A 15,581-nucleotide genomic window follows, 5' to 3' on the forward strand; every position below is an offset into this window, starting at 1 on the left:
TATGCAAGATACTTAAAACTAGTCATTTATTAAAATGATCATTATTATTTCTTCAGTTTTCATCTTTTTGTTTTATTTCATTAAACAGAATCATAACTTTGGAGGTTTTTAGTTTTAATGGCCATTTCCACATTGAATTTTATGAGTCATAAATTTATGAGTCATTTTAGCAAGACTGTCTATTGCTTGTTGTCTTAACAAAGCTATTTCCTTTAAAAACAGAAAAATTTTGCTGAGAATTGTTCAGTGTTATAAATCCATGAAAAGACACTTTTTTTTAACTGTTAAAGAGCTACAATTTCTAATCTACCTGAGCTGGTTAGACACAAAATACTCCCCAAGTTCTTCACAGAGATTATGAAATCTCTTTGGAAGAGCTATTTAATGAAATACAGTTTATTGAACATGACATAAGTGTAGTTGACCTTAGTAGTAAACTCAGAATATCAAACATTCATCAGCAATTTCTTTGAACTCTGCTATAGCAATTTTGGTTTTTGGTTTTGAGTTTATAAGGAGTATGGGTAATATATGCCTACTGAGAATTTGAAGTTTCCTCTTACAGTTTTAGTTAAAGCTACTTTATCCTCAGCAGTTTTGTTAGAATACATTATTTAAATGAATCAACTAACTTTTGTATAATTGATCTAATCATCTTATTTATAATACTTTAAATCTATGCCTTGAGATGAAGTAGTACAAAAGTAGTTAATTTCCTATAGATTATACTTTGTACATATGAACTACTACAGAATGATATAAAATATTGGTTTAAATGAGTTGTGAGTGCTACATTAGGTTTTAAAGAGAAATTAGTAATTTTTATTTATCAGCAGTATGGTTCTTTTTCCTTCATGTAGATATGAAGTGAATTTTCAAGAAGGTATTGATTGTGGAGGTGCATACATTAAACTACTAGCAGACACTGACGATTTGATTCTGGTATGACCTTTTAATACTTCAGAAAACCTTAATAAAGTTAGTAAGTATTTTAAGTGATAATTGATACAATTGAAAACTTCATTTTCAACTGAAATACAAAGGAACCTTGAATGTATTTTTCTAATACTAGTTTATGTAGCTTTTATAGTTTGTCTTTGAGTTTCATTTGAAGCTGTTATATGAATTCATCAATTTTTGAAGATAAAACTTGACATCTTTAAATACATTTATAAATACAAGATGACATGGTGTATATTAATGCTGTTGCAATATCAATTTACAGCACTTTGTAAAGTAAGAACTATGTTTTCTTATTTAGAAAAGCAAGGTAACACAACAAAGCAATAGAACTTAAGTTCTATGAATTAGTTAAAAGGTGGACCAAGTCAGGATCAGCAATGTGCAGAAAATAGCTAATTTAAACGTTTCCACGTTGAAATAGTTTTAGAATCTAAGAGCTTATATTAAGGCCCCTTGGGCTGGGCACTGGTAGCTCCCACCTGTAATCCTGTTTACTCAGGAGGCTGAGAGATCTGAGGGTTGAGGTTCAAAGCCAGCCTGGGCAGGAAAGTCTGTGAGACTCTTATCTCCAATAAACTACTCAGAAAAAAATGCCAGAAGTAATGCTCTGGCTCACAGTGTTAAGAGTGCTGGCCTTGAGGAAAAGAAGCCCAGTGACAGCACCCAGGCCCAGAGTTCAAGCCCCAGGACCGGCAGAAAAAAAGAAAAAGAAAAAGAAGATCACCTGAAGCATGGGGAATTTCTTCCACAGTAGAGAAGGGGTTGCAGTAGGAACTGCGCATGTAACAGGAACGAAATAAATGGGCCGCTCTTGAGACAAGCCTGTCAGGCCGCATGCTGTGGATTAGAGGCTTCTTGGCAGATGGCTCAACTTGCAGGATATGTTGGAGCCCTTGTTTTCGGTGTTTGAACGTAAAATGACATCAATCTGGTGGCCAAAGTTGAGTGACACTGACTCAGCCAGGCCGATTGCTCCAGCGAACCCTCAGAGAAAGCCTGTAAGTGAGGTACTGCTGTCTCCATCCTTCCTGGGTACTAGCCTGGCAATAGCGCAGAGAAGGTGCAGAGCTGGGTTCCGCTGCAGCGTAACCAACACATGGACCCCAGCATCTGTACCCCAAACCTCTTACCCAGTCTGCCATGCCAGATAAATGTGGAGTGGATCTTTCTTTTTCCCCTTAGATTGGTCATTTTCTAGTGACTTCCTGAATAACAGTAGTGAGTGATTATTTTAGCCCTAAGTGTTAAAAATACTTTGTCTTCTAATGACTGATTCTCCATGACATATTAATACATATTTGCATCAAGTAACTAAAGCTGTTTTATGATGTTGCTTAATGAAGTTTCCTTTATGTTCCCAGGAAGTAGTATGTGCTTCTAAAATATGTATTTTCAAGCAAAATCTGCCACACATTTGCCACTTATCCATATCCTCTTGTTACTTGTGTCAAGTTAGCATATAGTCGAGTTTTATCAGTACGCTTTACCATGGGGAAGGACGGAATAAAGCAAGTCATCAAGTGCTCTAATTCTGGACTAATTCCAACATTCATCTCTTTTCGAAGGAGAATTTTTATGATAAAACGTCCTATACCATTATGTTTGGACCAGATAAGTGTGGAGAAGATTATAAACTTCATTTTATCTTCAGACACAAACACCCCAAAACTGGAGTTTTTGAAGAAAAACATGCCAAACCTCCAGATGTAGACCTTAAAGAGTTCTTTACAGACAGGAAGACGCATCTTTATACCCTGGGTATAAATATATATCCTTTCCGTTCACCGTGGAGGCCGTGGGGGGTGGGGGGGGCGAGAGGGGGGCGGGGCGGAGAGGGGCGGGGCGGAGAGGGGCGGGGCCTGCGCGGCCTCCGGGCGGGCTTCGCTGCCCAGTGAAAGGGCTGCAGGGCTGCGCGCGCACGCATGCGCACAGGGACAGCGCGCAGCAGGTGCAGCGCGGGGGCGGGGCGGGGCAGGGAGGGGCGGGGCCTGCGCGGCCTCGGGGCGGGCCTGGCTGGAGGGTGAAAGGGCTGCGCGCGCACGCGGTGCGCACAGGGACAGCGCGCAGCAGGTGCAGCTCGGGGGGCCGGGGCGGGGCGGGGCGGGGCCTGCGCGGCCTCGGGGCGGGGCTGGCTGCCGGGTGCAGCTTGGGGGCGGGGCGGGGCGGGGCGGGGCCTGCGCGGCCTCGGGGCGGGGCTGGCTGCCGGGTGCAGCTTGGGGGCGGGGCGGGGCGGGGCGGGGCCTGCGCGGCCTCGGGGCGGGGCTGGCTGCCGGGTGCAGCTTGGGGGCGGGGCGGGGAGGGGCGGGGCCTGCGCGGCCTCGGGGCGGGGCTGGCTGCCGGGTGCAGCTTGGGGGCGGGGCGGCAGTGCGCAGCAGCCCGAGCCCCGCGCGCGCCGCCGCCGCCGGGACGTTGGCCCGGGCGCTCTCTGGAGCTCCGAGTCGGCTCCTGCCCGACGGCCGGGTCTCCCAGCCGAGCGCCGGCCGCGGGATCCGACTTCCCTGGAAGCCCGAGTTCCACTTCGAGAAACTGACCCTCCCCCCTCCCCTCCCCCGAAGAGAGCGGAGGACCGAGCGCGGTGCGGGGCCCGCGGAGCCCGCGCGCGCCGCCCGCCCCCCCCCCCCCCCCGCCGGGCCCGGGGGGAGGAGGAGGAGGAGGGGGGGGGAGGACTGAGGACTGAGGACTGAGCACGGTGGGGCTGTCTTCAGGACTTGGCTATTGCAGGTTCTGGGGGAATTGCTTTTCTTTTTTTTTTGCCAGTCCTGGGCCTTGGACTCAGGGCCTGAGTACTGTCCCTGGCTTCTTCCCGCTCAAGGCTAGCACTCTGCCACTTGAGCCACAGCGCCACTTCTGGCCGTTTTCTGTATATGTGGTGCTGGGGAATCGAACCCAGGGCCTCGTGTATCCGAGGCAGGCACTGTTGCCACTAGGCCATATCCCCAGCCCTGTGCCTTTTGGTTTTAACTATAATTTTGAAAAAAAAAATCCCTTTCAGTTGCAACTGGTGTTGGGGATCTGCCTGCGACGCTGTCTTGGGCTGTTTTTCCTTCGCAGGGGGAGGACCCCGCCCCCTCTTTGCACCTCAGGCCTCGCCGCCGCGGCCAAGGGGCCGCGGGGGGGGGGGGTGGGGAGGGGGGCGGGGAGGGGGGCGGGGAGGGGGGGGGCGCTACAGGAGCGCTCTAGGCCGGCCTCGAACTCGCGATGGTCCTGCCTCGCCCTTGCCAGTGCCGAGGGCACAGATGCGCCCGGGACGCGCTCACCCCTCACCACAAGGACGGGTTCCGCGGCCATGCCTGCCCGTCCTGGTTGCCCAAGAGCCGAGTGGTCTCCGCCAGGAGGACACAGTGCTCTCGTTTCTCCATCACCAAGATCAGGACGTCACCGCGGTCCCGGCTTGCGGGATGTTAGATAGGATTTCCCCGGGAAAGGCAGGCCGGTAATAGGTGCGAACTTGAACGTCTCAGGTCATGTTCCCGTCAGAGCCCACGGGTGATTCCAGCGCCGAGGTTACGTTCCCCGGGCGGGAAATGGCAGAGGGCCTCCCCCCCCCACACACACACACACTCTGGATTTCTAGAATGATCACAGGAGAGCGCTGCTTTGCTGATGTGGGTGGCTGGGTTGGGCTTGTCCACCCTTGTTTGAAGGAAAAGTTCCCGGACACGGCCAGGGGTGATGCGTGTGGAAAGTCACGCACTCACTCTCAAACGGCTGGGGGAAGTGACTTCTTTCTGTTGCACTTGCAATATTTTAAGTGTGAGACTGGGTAAAAACCTTTTTTAAAAGGTTGGGTTCCTTCTGTAACTGTAAAAGGACGAAATACGGCGATCCTGTGTACCGAATGCAGTTTAAAAGTGTTACCTTTATTTTAGAAAGTACTATTTCTGGTCATTTCAGCATTTTTGGGTTTAATGCCCTGGTGGTTCCAGTTTAAGTTGGGACAGATATTTATCCGCCAAGTGTAAGTCGTTTTCTGAATTAGGAGACTGTCTTTAAAGTGCCTTGCCGCGATGATGACTATAAAGCATTTAAATTGTTCCTCAGTGTTGAACCCAGATGACACATTTGAAATATCGATAGACCAAAAAGTAGTAAACAAAGGAAGCCTCCTGGAAGACGTGATTCCTCCGGTTAACCCTCCCAAGGAAATCGACGACCCCGACGACAAGAAGCCTGAGGAGTGGGACGACAGGGCGAAAATCCCCGACCCGACGGCCGCCAAGCCAGAGGACTGGTGAGCGGGGCCCGGGCGCGGCCGGGAGGGACTTGAACTCGGGGCCCCGGCGCCGTCTCTGAGCTCCTCTCGCTCAAGGCTGGCGCTCTGCCACGTTGAGCCCCCCGCGCCACTTCTGCTTTGCCAGCGGTTATTTGGAGATAAGAGTCTCAAGGACTTTCTTGCCCAAGCTAGCTTTGAACCTGGGTCCTCAGATCTCAGCCTCCTGAGTAGGGAAGATTGCAGGTGAGAGCCACCAGGGCCCGGCTCCTTCTGCTTTTTTCCCTAAGTTAGCGTTATTGTGCAGGTGATTAGGAGGGTGACAGTTACATGTGTCATTGTGCAGGTGATTAGGAGGGTGACAGTTACATGTGTCATTGTGCAGGTGATTAGGAGGGTGACAGTTACATGTGTCATTGTGCAGGTGATGTACAGAGGGTGACAGTTACATGTGTCATTGTGCAGGTGATGTACAGAGGGTGACAGTTACATGTGTCATTGTGCAGGTGATGTACAGAGGGTGACAGTTACATGTGTCATTGTGCAGGTGATTAGGAGGGTGACAGTTACATGTGTCATTGTGCAGGTGATTACAGAGGGTGACAGTTACATGTGTCATTGTGCAGGTGATTACAGAGGGTGACAGTTACATGTGTCATTGTGCAGGTGATTAGGAGGGTGACAGTTACATGTGTCATTGTGCAGGTGATTACGGAGGGTGACAGTTACATGTGTCATTGTGCAGGTGATTACAGAGGGTGACAGTTACATGTGTCATTGTGCAGGTGATTAGGAGGGTGACAGTTACATGTGTCATTGTGCAGGTGATTACGGAGGGTGACAGTTACATGTGTCATTGTGCAGGTGATTAGGAGGGTGACAGTTACATGTGTCATTGTGCAGGTGATTACGGAGGGTGACAGTTACATGTGTCATTGTGCAGGTGATTACGGAGGGTGACAGTTACATGTGTCATTGTGCAGGTGATTACGGAGGGTGACAGTTACATGTGTCATTGTGCAGGTGATTACAGAGGGTGACAGTTACATGTGTCATTGTGCAGGTGATTACAGAGGGTGACAGTTACATGTGTCATTGTGCAGGTGATTACGGAGGGTGACAGTTACATGTGTCATTGTGCAGGTGATTACGGAGGGTGACAGTTACATGTGTCATTGTGCAGGTGATTAGGAGGGTGACAGTTACATGTGTCATTGTGCAGGTGATTACAGCAGGTGACAGTTACATGTGTAAGGCAGTGAGGACATTTTTTGTTCTCATTTTTCGCCCTCTTTACCGCACCTCCCCACCCCCCCACCCTTTTCTTCATTTTCTAAATAATGTTTTTATTTCATAGAATTGTTCTGTTTCTATTTTGTAATATAAGTTCATGTATCTAAAATACGAATACATTTCTAGTTTGCTCTTTATTGTACATATGTGTGAATATTTTATGTGGCTGGGGGTAATTTTTTCCATTAGTAACTGAAAATAGTCGCCTCCTTACCATATTATGAAGCGATGCAGAATTCACTCAGACCCGTGTGCTTCACCAGAGCCGGTCTCGCCCTTTCCCTCCCCTCCCTTCCCTTCCGCCTCTCTGCCTTCTGAACTCGGTGCGTTGTTCTACCAGGTTGCAAGGTGACTATTACCATGGCCTCTTGCAGGGACGAAAATGAGCCGGCGCAGGTGGAGGACCTGAGCGCCGTCAAGCCCGAAGGCTGGCTCGATGACGAGCCCAAGTTCATCCCGAATCCCACTGCGGAGAAACCGGATGACTGGTGAGCTCTCCCCCGGGGGGGCTGGGGCGAGGGGTGCACTCCCCCCGCCCCCGGGCTGGGGGCTGAGGCCTGCTGGGTTGTCCCGTCCGTCCTCAGGAACGAAGACCTGGACGGGGAGTGGGAGCCGCCTCGGATGCCCAACCCGGCCTGCCACATCGGGTGCGGCGAGTGGAAGCCGCCCATGATCGACAACCCCAAGTACAAGGGCGTGTGGAGGCCGCCCATGGTCAGCAACCCCGACTACCAGGTGCCCGCGCCCGCCCGTCGTTAGAAGCGTGAGGGGGAACGGGGCGAGGCCGAAGGAGGAGCTCACCCATGTTCCCACGGGGGAGGCACGCTTTCCGTCAGTCTGTAGGCGAACTAGGATCCCAAGACCCATCACCCTGTGGGGTATTCTTCCCCAGTACTTAGGCAAGCTCACTCTTGGGATAAAGCTCTCGTGTGGAAGCAAATGAGTGGCCGCTGGCCCAGAAGACCCTCAGTGCATTAGGGCCCGTGTGAAGGGACCTCTTGGGATTGTTTTGTTTTTGTTTTTTCAAATTTTTATTATCAAACTGATGTACAGAGAGGTTACAGTTTCATATGTGAGGCATTGGATACATTTCTTGTACTGTTTGTTACCTTGTCCCTTCCCCCCTCCCTCCTCCCCCTTTCCCTTCCCCCCCTGAGGTGTTCAGTTCACTTACACCAAACAGTTTTGCAAGTGTTGCTTTTGTAGTTGTTTGTCTTTTTTTACCCTGTGTCTCTCAATTTTGGTATTCCCTTTCAATTTCCTACTTCTAATACCAGTATACACGGTTTCCAATATACTCAGATAAGATTACAGAGATAGTGTAGATACAACCACTGGAAGGTGAGTTATTACAATTCAGAATTTAAAAAATATTAGCCAGACATCTTTTGGCTATTTCCAGACTTTTTTTTCTTGTTTGGCCAGTCCTGGGGCTTGGACTCGGGGCCTGAGCACTGTCCCTGGCTTCCTTTTGCTCAAGGCTAGCACTCTGCCACTTGAGCCACAGCGCCACTGGCCGTTTTCTATATATGTGGTGCTGGGGAATTGAACCCGGGGCTTCCTGTATACGAGGCGAGCACTCTTGCCACTAGGCCACCTTCCCAGCCCGCCAGACTTCTTTTGGTCACATCTGTGGTTCTTTTCCACGTTAAAGTGGTCAGTGTCGTTCCCTGGACCCGTGGTCTCATCTTCCTGAGTGTCCACTGGCGCTCTCGGGCACCGCGTCTGCCTCTGCACCCCCCGGTCCTCGCTGGCTCGGCAGCATTCATTTCCTGGGTCCCGTATTCACTGCACGACCTCGAGGGCCACAGGGTGGAGGCTGGCCGTGTGCAGACCCCACTGTGCCCAGCGCCCGGTGGCGGCGTGAGCGCCCCCTGGTGGAAGGTACCTGACATGGCTCCCAGCCATGTCTGCGTGGGCACAGGTGGGTCAGGCCTGCTCAAGGCAACTTCAACAGCACTGAGCAACTTCATCACATCGCTTAAAAATCGTCTAACACAGCCAGGCGCCGGTGGCTCCCGCCTGTCACCCTAGCTACTGCGCAGGAGATCTGAGATCTGAGAACGGAGGTTCAGAGCCAGCCCGGGCAGGAACATCCACGAAACTCTTTGTCGCCAATCAGCCACCAGAAAACCGGAAGTGGTGCTGTGGCTCAAGGCGGTAGAGCACTCGCCTCGAACTAAAGAGCTCAGGGACAGCGCCCAGGCCCCCAGGTCAAGCCCCCCAACCGACCAAAAAAGAATGGCTGACCTAGTGCGACTTGTGAAACTGAAATATTTGTGTATGCTGGATTTTTACTTTGCCTTTTTTTTTTTTTACAGAGTTTAAAGTCAGTATTGTTCATAAAGAACATCATGAAAAACATAAGAAATAAGGTTTTGTTTCCACTAAATGACTAACGAATTGGTACCATTTACGGTTTTCTTTTTCTTCTACTTGCTGTTAGTTTCCATCAACAGCAGCTGTTTCTCAGGGAGCACTTATAATTATGTTAGTAAATGTCCCCAATTGTTATTTCTTTCAGGGAATCTGGAGTCCTCAAAAAATTCCCAACCCAGATTATTTTGAAGATGATCATCCGTTTCTTCTAACTTCCTTTCGTGCTCTTGGCTTAGAACTTTGGTCAATGACCCCTGACATCTACTTTGATAATTTTATCATCTGTTCCGAAAAGGCAGTAGCAGATCAATGGGCCTCAGAGGGCTGGGAAGTGAAGATAATAGTAGCGAAAGCTAATGAGGTATGGGCATGATAATTGGTCATTGCAATTGTGTAAGCCGGTAACGCATCCTCCTGGCTGTAGGTTATACAAATGACCCCTTCCGTGGCAACTAGAATGTGTAAGGAAATATACTATACTCCTGTTAACCACTTTTCACAGAAACAGGAATAATTTTTTAAAATCAAACTTGATTAAGTGCTGTTTCATTTTACCCTCAAAGCTTAAAGACTTTACAGAAAAGGTTAAGCTAAATATTTCAACAGATAGTGCATCTTGGAGATGTGTCTTTAAGAACCAATTACCCACAAAGAGATTTGGTTCTTCAGACACTCATAAACAGCCATCAAAAGAGCAGGTCAAAAGATGATGTTCCTTTTGATGGCCTGGCTTTTATTTCACTAATGTGAGCAGTCTTCTTACTGAGGGTGGTAGTGAAATTTCCTTATATGACAAAAGACCCAATAATTCTGAGATCTGGTTTTTTTTTTGTTGTTTTTTTTTTTTGGCCAGTCCTGGGCCTTGGACTCAGGGCCTGAGCACTGTCCCTGGCTTCTTCCCGCTCAAGGCTAGCACTCTGCCACTTGAGCCACAGCGCCGCTTCTGGCCGTTTTTTTTTCTGTATATGTGGTGCTGGGGAATCGAATCTAGGGCCTCGTGTATCCGAGGCAGGCACTCTTGCCACTAGGCTATATCCCCAGCCCTGAGATCTGGTTTTGATAAGTTTTTTTCAAAGTATAGAATTAGCGTTGTGCACTTGTAAATGAACTGGGTAATTAATACATTCACATAAATAGATCTACTCAGGTTTATGAAAGAAAGAGAAGGACAGGAGGGAGGGAGGGAGGGAGAGAAGTTTCCATGTGTTTTGTATCCAAGTTCCTACTTCAAAGTCTCACTAAGTGATAGGCTAATTGTTAATATCTAGCCTAGCCGAGTGGGGAGATGAAGGGTCTGTTTCTGACTGGCAGGTCTTCCAGGTCCCAGTGAAAGTGGCCAGGTAGCATGCGCGATTTGGAGGTTGGATTTCCCGGTGCAGGCTGGGAAGCGCTCCACCCCACTTGGCGCTGTGTCTCCTCCTGCAGCCCGGTGTATTGAAGCAGCTGACAGCGGCCGCTGCAGAACGCCCCTGGCTTTGGCTCATTTACTTCGTAACAGCAGGGTTGCCAATCGCATTGGTTACTTTGTTTTGCTGGCCAAGGAAAGTAAAGGTAAATGCCATGAATTTCTGTCAACTTTTCTTTTTCTTTCCAACTTGCTAGTGTTTAAGCGTCCTATGCATGGAGCAGTTCCTTCTTAACTGTAATGAGCTAAATTTCCTAATTCTTACTGATGAGTTACTGTGGATGCTATTTGTTGCAAAAAAAAAAAAAGTGGGGGGGGGTGGGGTTAAATAGTGCTTTGCGTTGAGTAAAAATAGCTTGTGTGCGACGGTGACAGAAGAAGTACGAAGTAGCTGAGTACAAAGCAGCGGCCATGCGCAAGCCGCCCAGCAAGGCCGCGCTGGAGCAGGAGGGGCGGGAGGAGCCGGCGGCCGCGGAGCCCCCGGCCGGCGCGGAGGAGCAGGGGAGGCAAAGTGACGGCGAAACCCCCGAGAAGGGTAAGTCCGGGAGGGAGGCTTACTTTGGGGGTCCCCACCTCGCTCGTGAGAGCGGGGCGTCGTCCTGAAATGGCCAGCACCTCTACCTGCACCCCCAGGAGCAGGCGCCCTGCCCATATTCCTGGGCGTGCTGGAAAGCAGGGCTGCGTCCGGGCAGCAGCTAGGAACCCCTCCTGCCACAGCCTCTTCTTTCTTTCTTTCTTTTTTTTGGCCAGTCCTGGGGCTTGCACTCAGGGCCTGAGCACTGTCCCTGGCTTCTCTTTGCTCAAGGCTAGCACTCTACCACCTAAGCCACAGCGCCCCTTCTGGACATTTTCTGTATATGTGGTGCTGGGGAATCAAACCCAGGGCTTCATGTATATGAGGCGAGCACTCTTGCCACTAGGCCATATTCCCAGCCCCTCTCAGCACCTTTTCTTTGGAACTCGTTAGTGTTTAGTACCCAGATGTCCCCAGGAACTGAGGAGGGATTTATTATGAGTTCTCTAGGGAGAAGTGGAGTATGACAGGAGACTTGTTCTAGAAGTAGATAGTGTGCCCACCGTGCAAGCACAAGCCGTTGGCATGGTGAGGATGAACGAGGAGAGTGTTACTATTGTTATTAATTACTGTCACAATTACTATGCACATCAAAGATGACAGCTCTGAGTTTTTCAGATGCAATTTCAGAAAACTGTCCCTGTCCACACAAGGGATCTTTATTACTTAGAAAAATATGGGGTAGTTGCAATTTAGTTTTTCAACTTGGAAAGGAAGAGACTGGTTTCAATTTTTGCAATGTAAATACATTTCCTTTATTGTATCTACTTTCGGTAGCAAAACTCTAATTCACTCGGTCTTTGCCTTTAATGAAACGTGCGTTCTAGAGGAGGAAGGCGAACCTGAGGAACGGAAGAGTCAGGAAGAAATTGAAGTCACAGAAGGGCAAGAAGAGGGAAATAAGTCCAACAAGTCCGGATCAGAGGACGAGGTAAGGATTAGCCCTCTAGCAGAAAAGGAAACTCAGTTCTAGATTGCGTTGAACTCACCACCAAAGCAGCAGCCAGCCTGGGAAGAAAGGTTTGCTGCATTTCTTCCAGCTTTCACAAGAGCGTTCGTATTGTTTTGAATTGGATAAGCACAGGAACACACGAACACAGTGCGTTGTGTTGTTTTAATGCCCAATGAGCGCTGAGTCCGTACAAAACTGTGACTCCGTCGTTACAACATTTTGTGGAAACGCGAGCTGTGAGCGATGGCCCGCACCTGCGGCCCTGGCTACTTACGAGGCCGAGATCTGGTTATTGCTGTTCGGAGCCAGCCAGGGCTGGAAGCCGGGTGTAAGACCGCCATCTACAACAAGCCAGCAAAAGGCCCAGGGTGGAGGGGTGTGGCATAATAGTCAAGCACCAGCCTGGAGTGAAAAAGCCAGGCAAGGCCCTGAGTTCAAGCCTCAGTACTGCCGCCAAAAATAAAAATAAAAATACACAGACCCTGTGGATATCGAAAGCAGAATCCTCCTTAATACAGGCAATTCTGTATCTGTCTTGATAGGCTTTGGAACGACACCGTCGGTTGGGTAGGTGCGCAACAGCTACCATGGTGTTTTTGTCAAATCTTTAACCATCAGTTTTTCCCGGTGCACTTTATGCTCACTCCTTTTGCAAAGTGCCAGGAGATGGAACCGTCCGCAGGCCTTTCCGTCTCCACCAGGCCGAGTCCGGTTGAGAGGCCCAGCCGTCTGCGGCCCCCAGAAGCCGGGAGGGGGCTTCTCCCGCCCTCCGGAGTCGGGGTGGCCCAGACCAGACCCTTTTGCTCCAGATGTGTGCATGGTGTTACAAGCACATTCTGGGAGGAAAAGGAAAGTGTGTAAAGCATTCAACTGGACCTCTTCACTTCCCTTCCTCTCCTAAGTAGGAGTGTGTGCAAAAAGTTCTGAAAGTTCTCTGTAGAAGCCAGCTCAGCAGTTCCCTGCTTTGAGGAACTGTCCACACACACACACACACACACACACACACACACACACACACACACACACACACACCCCGCTGTCTCCCAGTCACGTGTGAAACATCTCCACACTTGCTCCCTGCAGATGAAGGACGCGGACGAGAGCACGGGCTCCGGGGACGGGCCGGTGAAGTCGCTGCGCAAGCGGAGGGTCCGGAAGGACTGAGCGCCGCCCGGGAGCGCCCTCGTCCCATCCGGGGTCCCATCCGGGGAGAGGTGTGGACGCCCCGCACGCCTGCCACACCCATCCTCCACCGCACCCGCAACGCTGTTCCTGGAGATTTATTTTCGTCTTTCTTCTGAGGGGGGAGATGGTCTTTGTATTTAGAATAAAAGAGTGGCGAGTTACACCCGAGACGTGAGCGGGGTGTCATTACGAATCAGTTCCAATCGTCCGACGGCCGTGTGGGGGTGTCTCACAGAACAGAGGACTAAGAGGCGACCTCACTGCCTTGGGCTTCCCGCTCCCCCGCAATCCACGGAGCTGCGTGGGGATTGGATGGCTCACGGGCGTGTTCCGCTGGACTGGACGGAGCAGGTGCAGTCACCCCCCCCCCCCCGGGCCCGCTGGCTGAGGCCACACCCACCTGGTGGCCCCCAGTTCTACAGCCCGCAGGAAGGATTCACTTTGCCAGGTGTTCGGTTGGGCAGCTGTAAAGCAAAGAGATGTGGAAGAATGGCGGGCAGCGCCGCAGCCTGGCTGACATTGGACGACACCGAACACCGGCTGATCACGACCCCACGGCGGGCGGTGTTCTTGTCATTTCGTGTAGCCCCTGCCGGCGTGGTTGATCCCCTCCGCAGAATCGCTCCTGCTTGCACTGCTCTGGAAAGCACATCTCGAAATACTGTGTTCCCCTAAAGCATGCCTCTTGCTTACGGGTTATTACTGAGGCGGCTTTAATGATCATGGGAGGGCAGTGGCTCAGCTCAGCGCCTTGCACTTTCTTCACACGGTTCTCGGGACATTCCCCTAGGAACTCAGGCGTCCCGTCCCTGGTCACCCCGGCGGGGGCAGGTGAGGGGGCCTGTTGCCGCGGTTCCTCGATTACCAGCGGTGATCAAGAGTCCCTCCTGAACTTACAGTGGAGCCACGTCCAGTTCTCTGGTGGTTAATGGGACACGAGAGTCTCACAGACTTTCCCGCTCGGGCTGGTTTTGAACCGCGATCCTCAGAGCTCCGCCTGCTGAGTAGCTAGGATTCCAGGTGTGAGCCCACTCCCGCCCCAAACACCGACTTCAGGAGACACATCCCAGAGCTTTATGAAAACCTGACCAGCGCATTTTTATGATTAATTACATGTATTTTTATTTCCTTCCTTCTCCTGAACTTGAACATTTGGTTAAACTCTAGAAGCAAGCGATTCTCTCCAGACACTGCTAGTTCCTGCACGCTTTCCCGCCTGGGCGGCCCCGGTGCTCCCAAAGCAGCTCCTCCTTTCCTGCCCGCATCTGCGTTCGCTGCCTATCGCTGCCTAAAGGGACTTGAACCTTGAATTAGTTTTCTTTTTCTCTACAGAAAGGGAAAGTTAACTTTTTTTTTTTTTTGCCAGTCCTGGGGCTTGAACTCAGGGCCTGAGCACTGTCCCTGGCTTCTTTTACTCAAGGCTAGTGCTCTACCACTTGAGCCACAGCGTCACTTCCTGCTTTTTCTATATATGTGGTGCTGAGGAATCGAACCCAGGGCTTCATGTATGCGAGGCAAGCACTCTACCACTAGGCCATATTCCCAGCTTCCTCTCCCCCCCCCCCGCCCCAAGTTAAATGTATTTTGTTACATTTTTAGAAGATTGTTTAAATTACCCCTCCCCTGAAAACCGCCCACTGTAGTAAAAACACAAACCTATTACGTTCTAGACATCTAAGAGATTTGGGGGCTTTTTGCTTTTTTCATTTTAGCTATCTTTGATAAGATTTAGAGATGAAGAATTAGTAAAGAAAACATACTAATCTTTTCTATAATAGATTTAGAACATAATGGCCTATCTGTATAAATGTCAATACTTTCTTCCCATGTACATCATTGCCCTCCGTTTGATTTGTCTTCGGGCAGGTATGAAATGAGCCCACTGCAGTAAGCCAAGCGGATGGCCGACACGTTTGGTAACATGTGGAAATGTTTAGAGTTGTTTCTTCCATGCAAACGCACTGAAGAATAAGAGTAGTTTTTATACTGAACATAGTATCACGTGCCTTGTGTTAAGTGAATACAATATGCATCCTTCGAAAAACTTGGGGGTATTGGTTTCCAGGTTTTCTTTACAGACACTAATAAGCTATCAATAAAGCATAAAAATTTAAAGGAGGAATGAACACATCATACGGTTTTATTACTTTAGCTTCTACCAACACAATTTGCCATTAGAAGGTAAACTGTGTCCTAAGGTCAACCGAGTCTACGATGGTCAATTGTCTCTGGAATGCCGGCGTGATTCCAGTGAAACGATGTTCTGTATGACTCCTGTTCTTTCAGGATTCACAAGTCGTGATAACGACTCCTGCACTTATCTTCTGACAGCCACCACCAGAGACTGGCAAAGGAGAGCGTTTATGTCTCAAAGAAGGAAGGCCCATTTTTCACCACCTCCGGTCACAACATTTAGATTGCGCCCTCCTGTCTTTCCCAGTTCTGGAGCTCGCAGGGCCCGTGTGGTTGGCTCTGGTGACCTCTCCTCGATGCCAATTGCTTTCTTAAGGCAAGAGAGGTTTCCAGAATGGTGTCCTCTTTCCAGTCCTGGGGTTTGAACTCTCACACCTCCCAGGTTACAGTTCAGATAGGATCACTTGCTTTGGCCTGGACTGACCTT

General features: G+C 49.9%; 1 protein-coding gene across 1 annotated transcript in view; it reads left to right on the forward strand.

The window, feature by feature from the left end:
- Clgn (calmegin) overlaps positions 1-13,192 on the forward strand; it is a 29,180-nt gene extending 15,988 nt beyond the window's left edge. The window contains exons 7-16 of the mRNA XM_048333495.1: positions 861-942; positions 2,529-2,721; positions 5,005-5,194; positions 6,841-6,954; positions 7,051-7,201; positions 8,991-9,206; positions 10,271-10,396; positions 10,626-10,785; positions 11,652-11,755; positions 12,860-13,192. Coding sequence (XP_048189452.1) covers positions 861-942; positions 2,529-2,721; positions 5,005-5,194; positions 6,841-6,954; positions 7,051-7,201; positions 8,991-9,206; positions 10,271-10,396; positions 10,626-10,785; positions 11,652-11,755; positions 12,860-12,940 — 1,417 coding nt within the window. The 3' untranslated portion in view covers positions 12,941-13,192. The remainder of the gene's footprint in view (positions 1-860; positions 943-2,528; positions 2,722-5,004; positions 5,195-6,840; positions 6,955-7,050; positions 7,202-8,990; positions 9,207-10,270; positions 10,397-10,625; positions 10,786-11,651; positions 11,756-12,859) is intronic.
- Positions 13,193-15,581: the final 2,389 nt, after the last annotated feature.

Source organism: Perognathus longimembris, chromosome 24 (genome assembly GCF_023159225.1).
Source record: "Perognathus longimembris pacificus isolate PPM17 chromosome 24, ASM2315922v1, whole genome shotgun sequence".
Classification (NCBI taxonomy): Eukaryota; Metazoa; Chordata; class Mammalia; order Rodentia; family Heteromyidae; genus Perognathus; species Perognathus longimembris.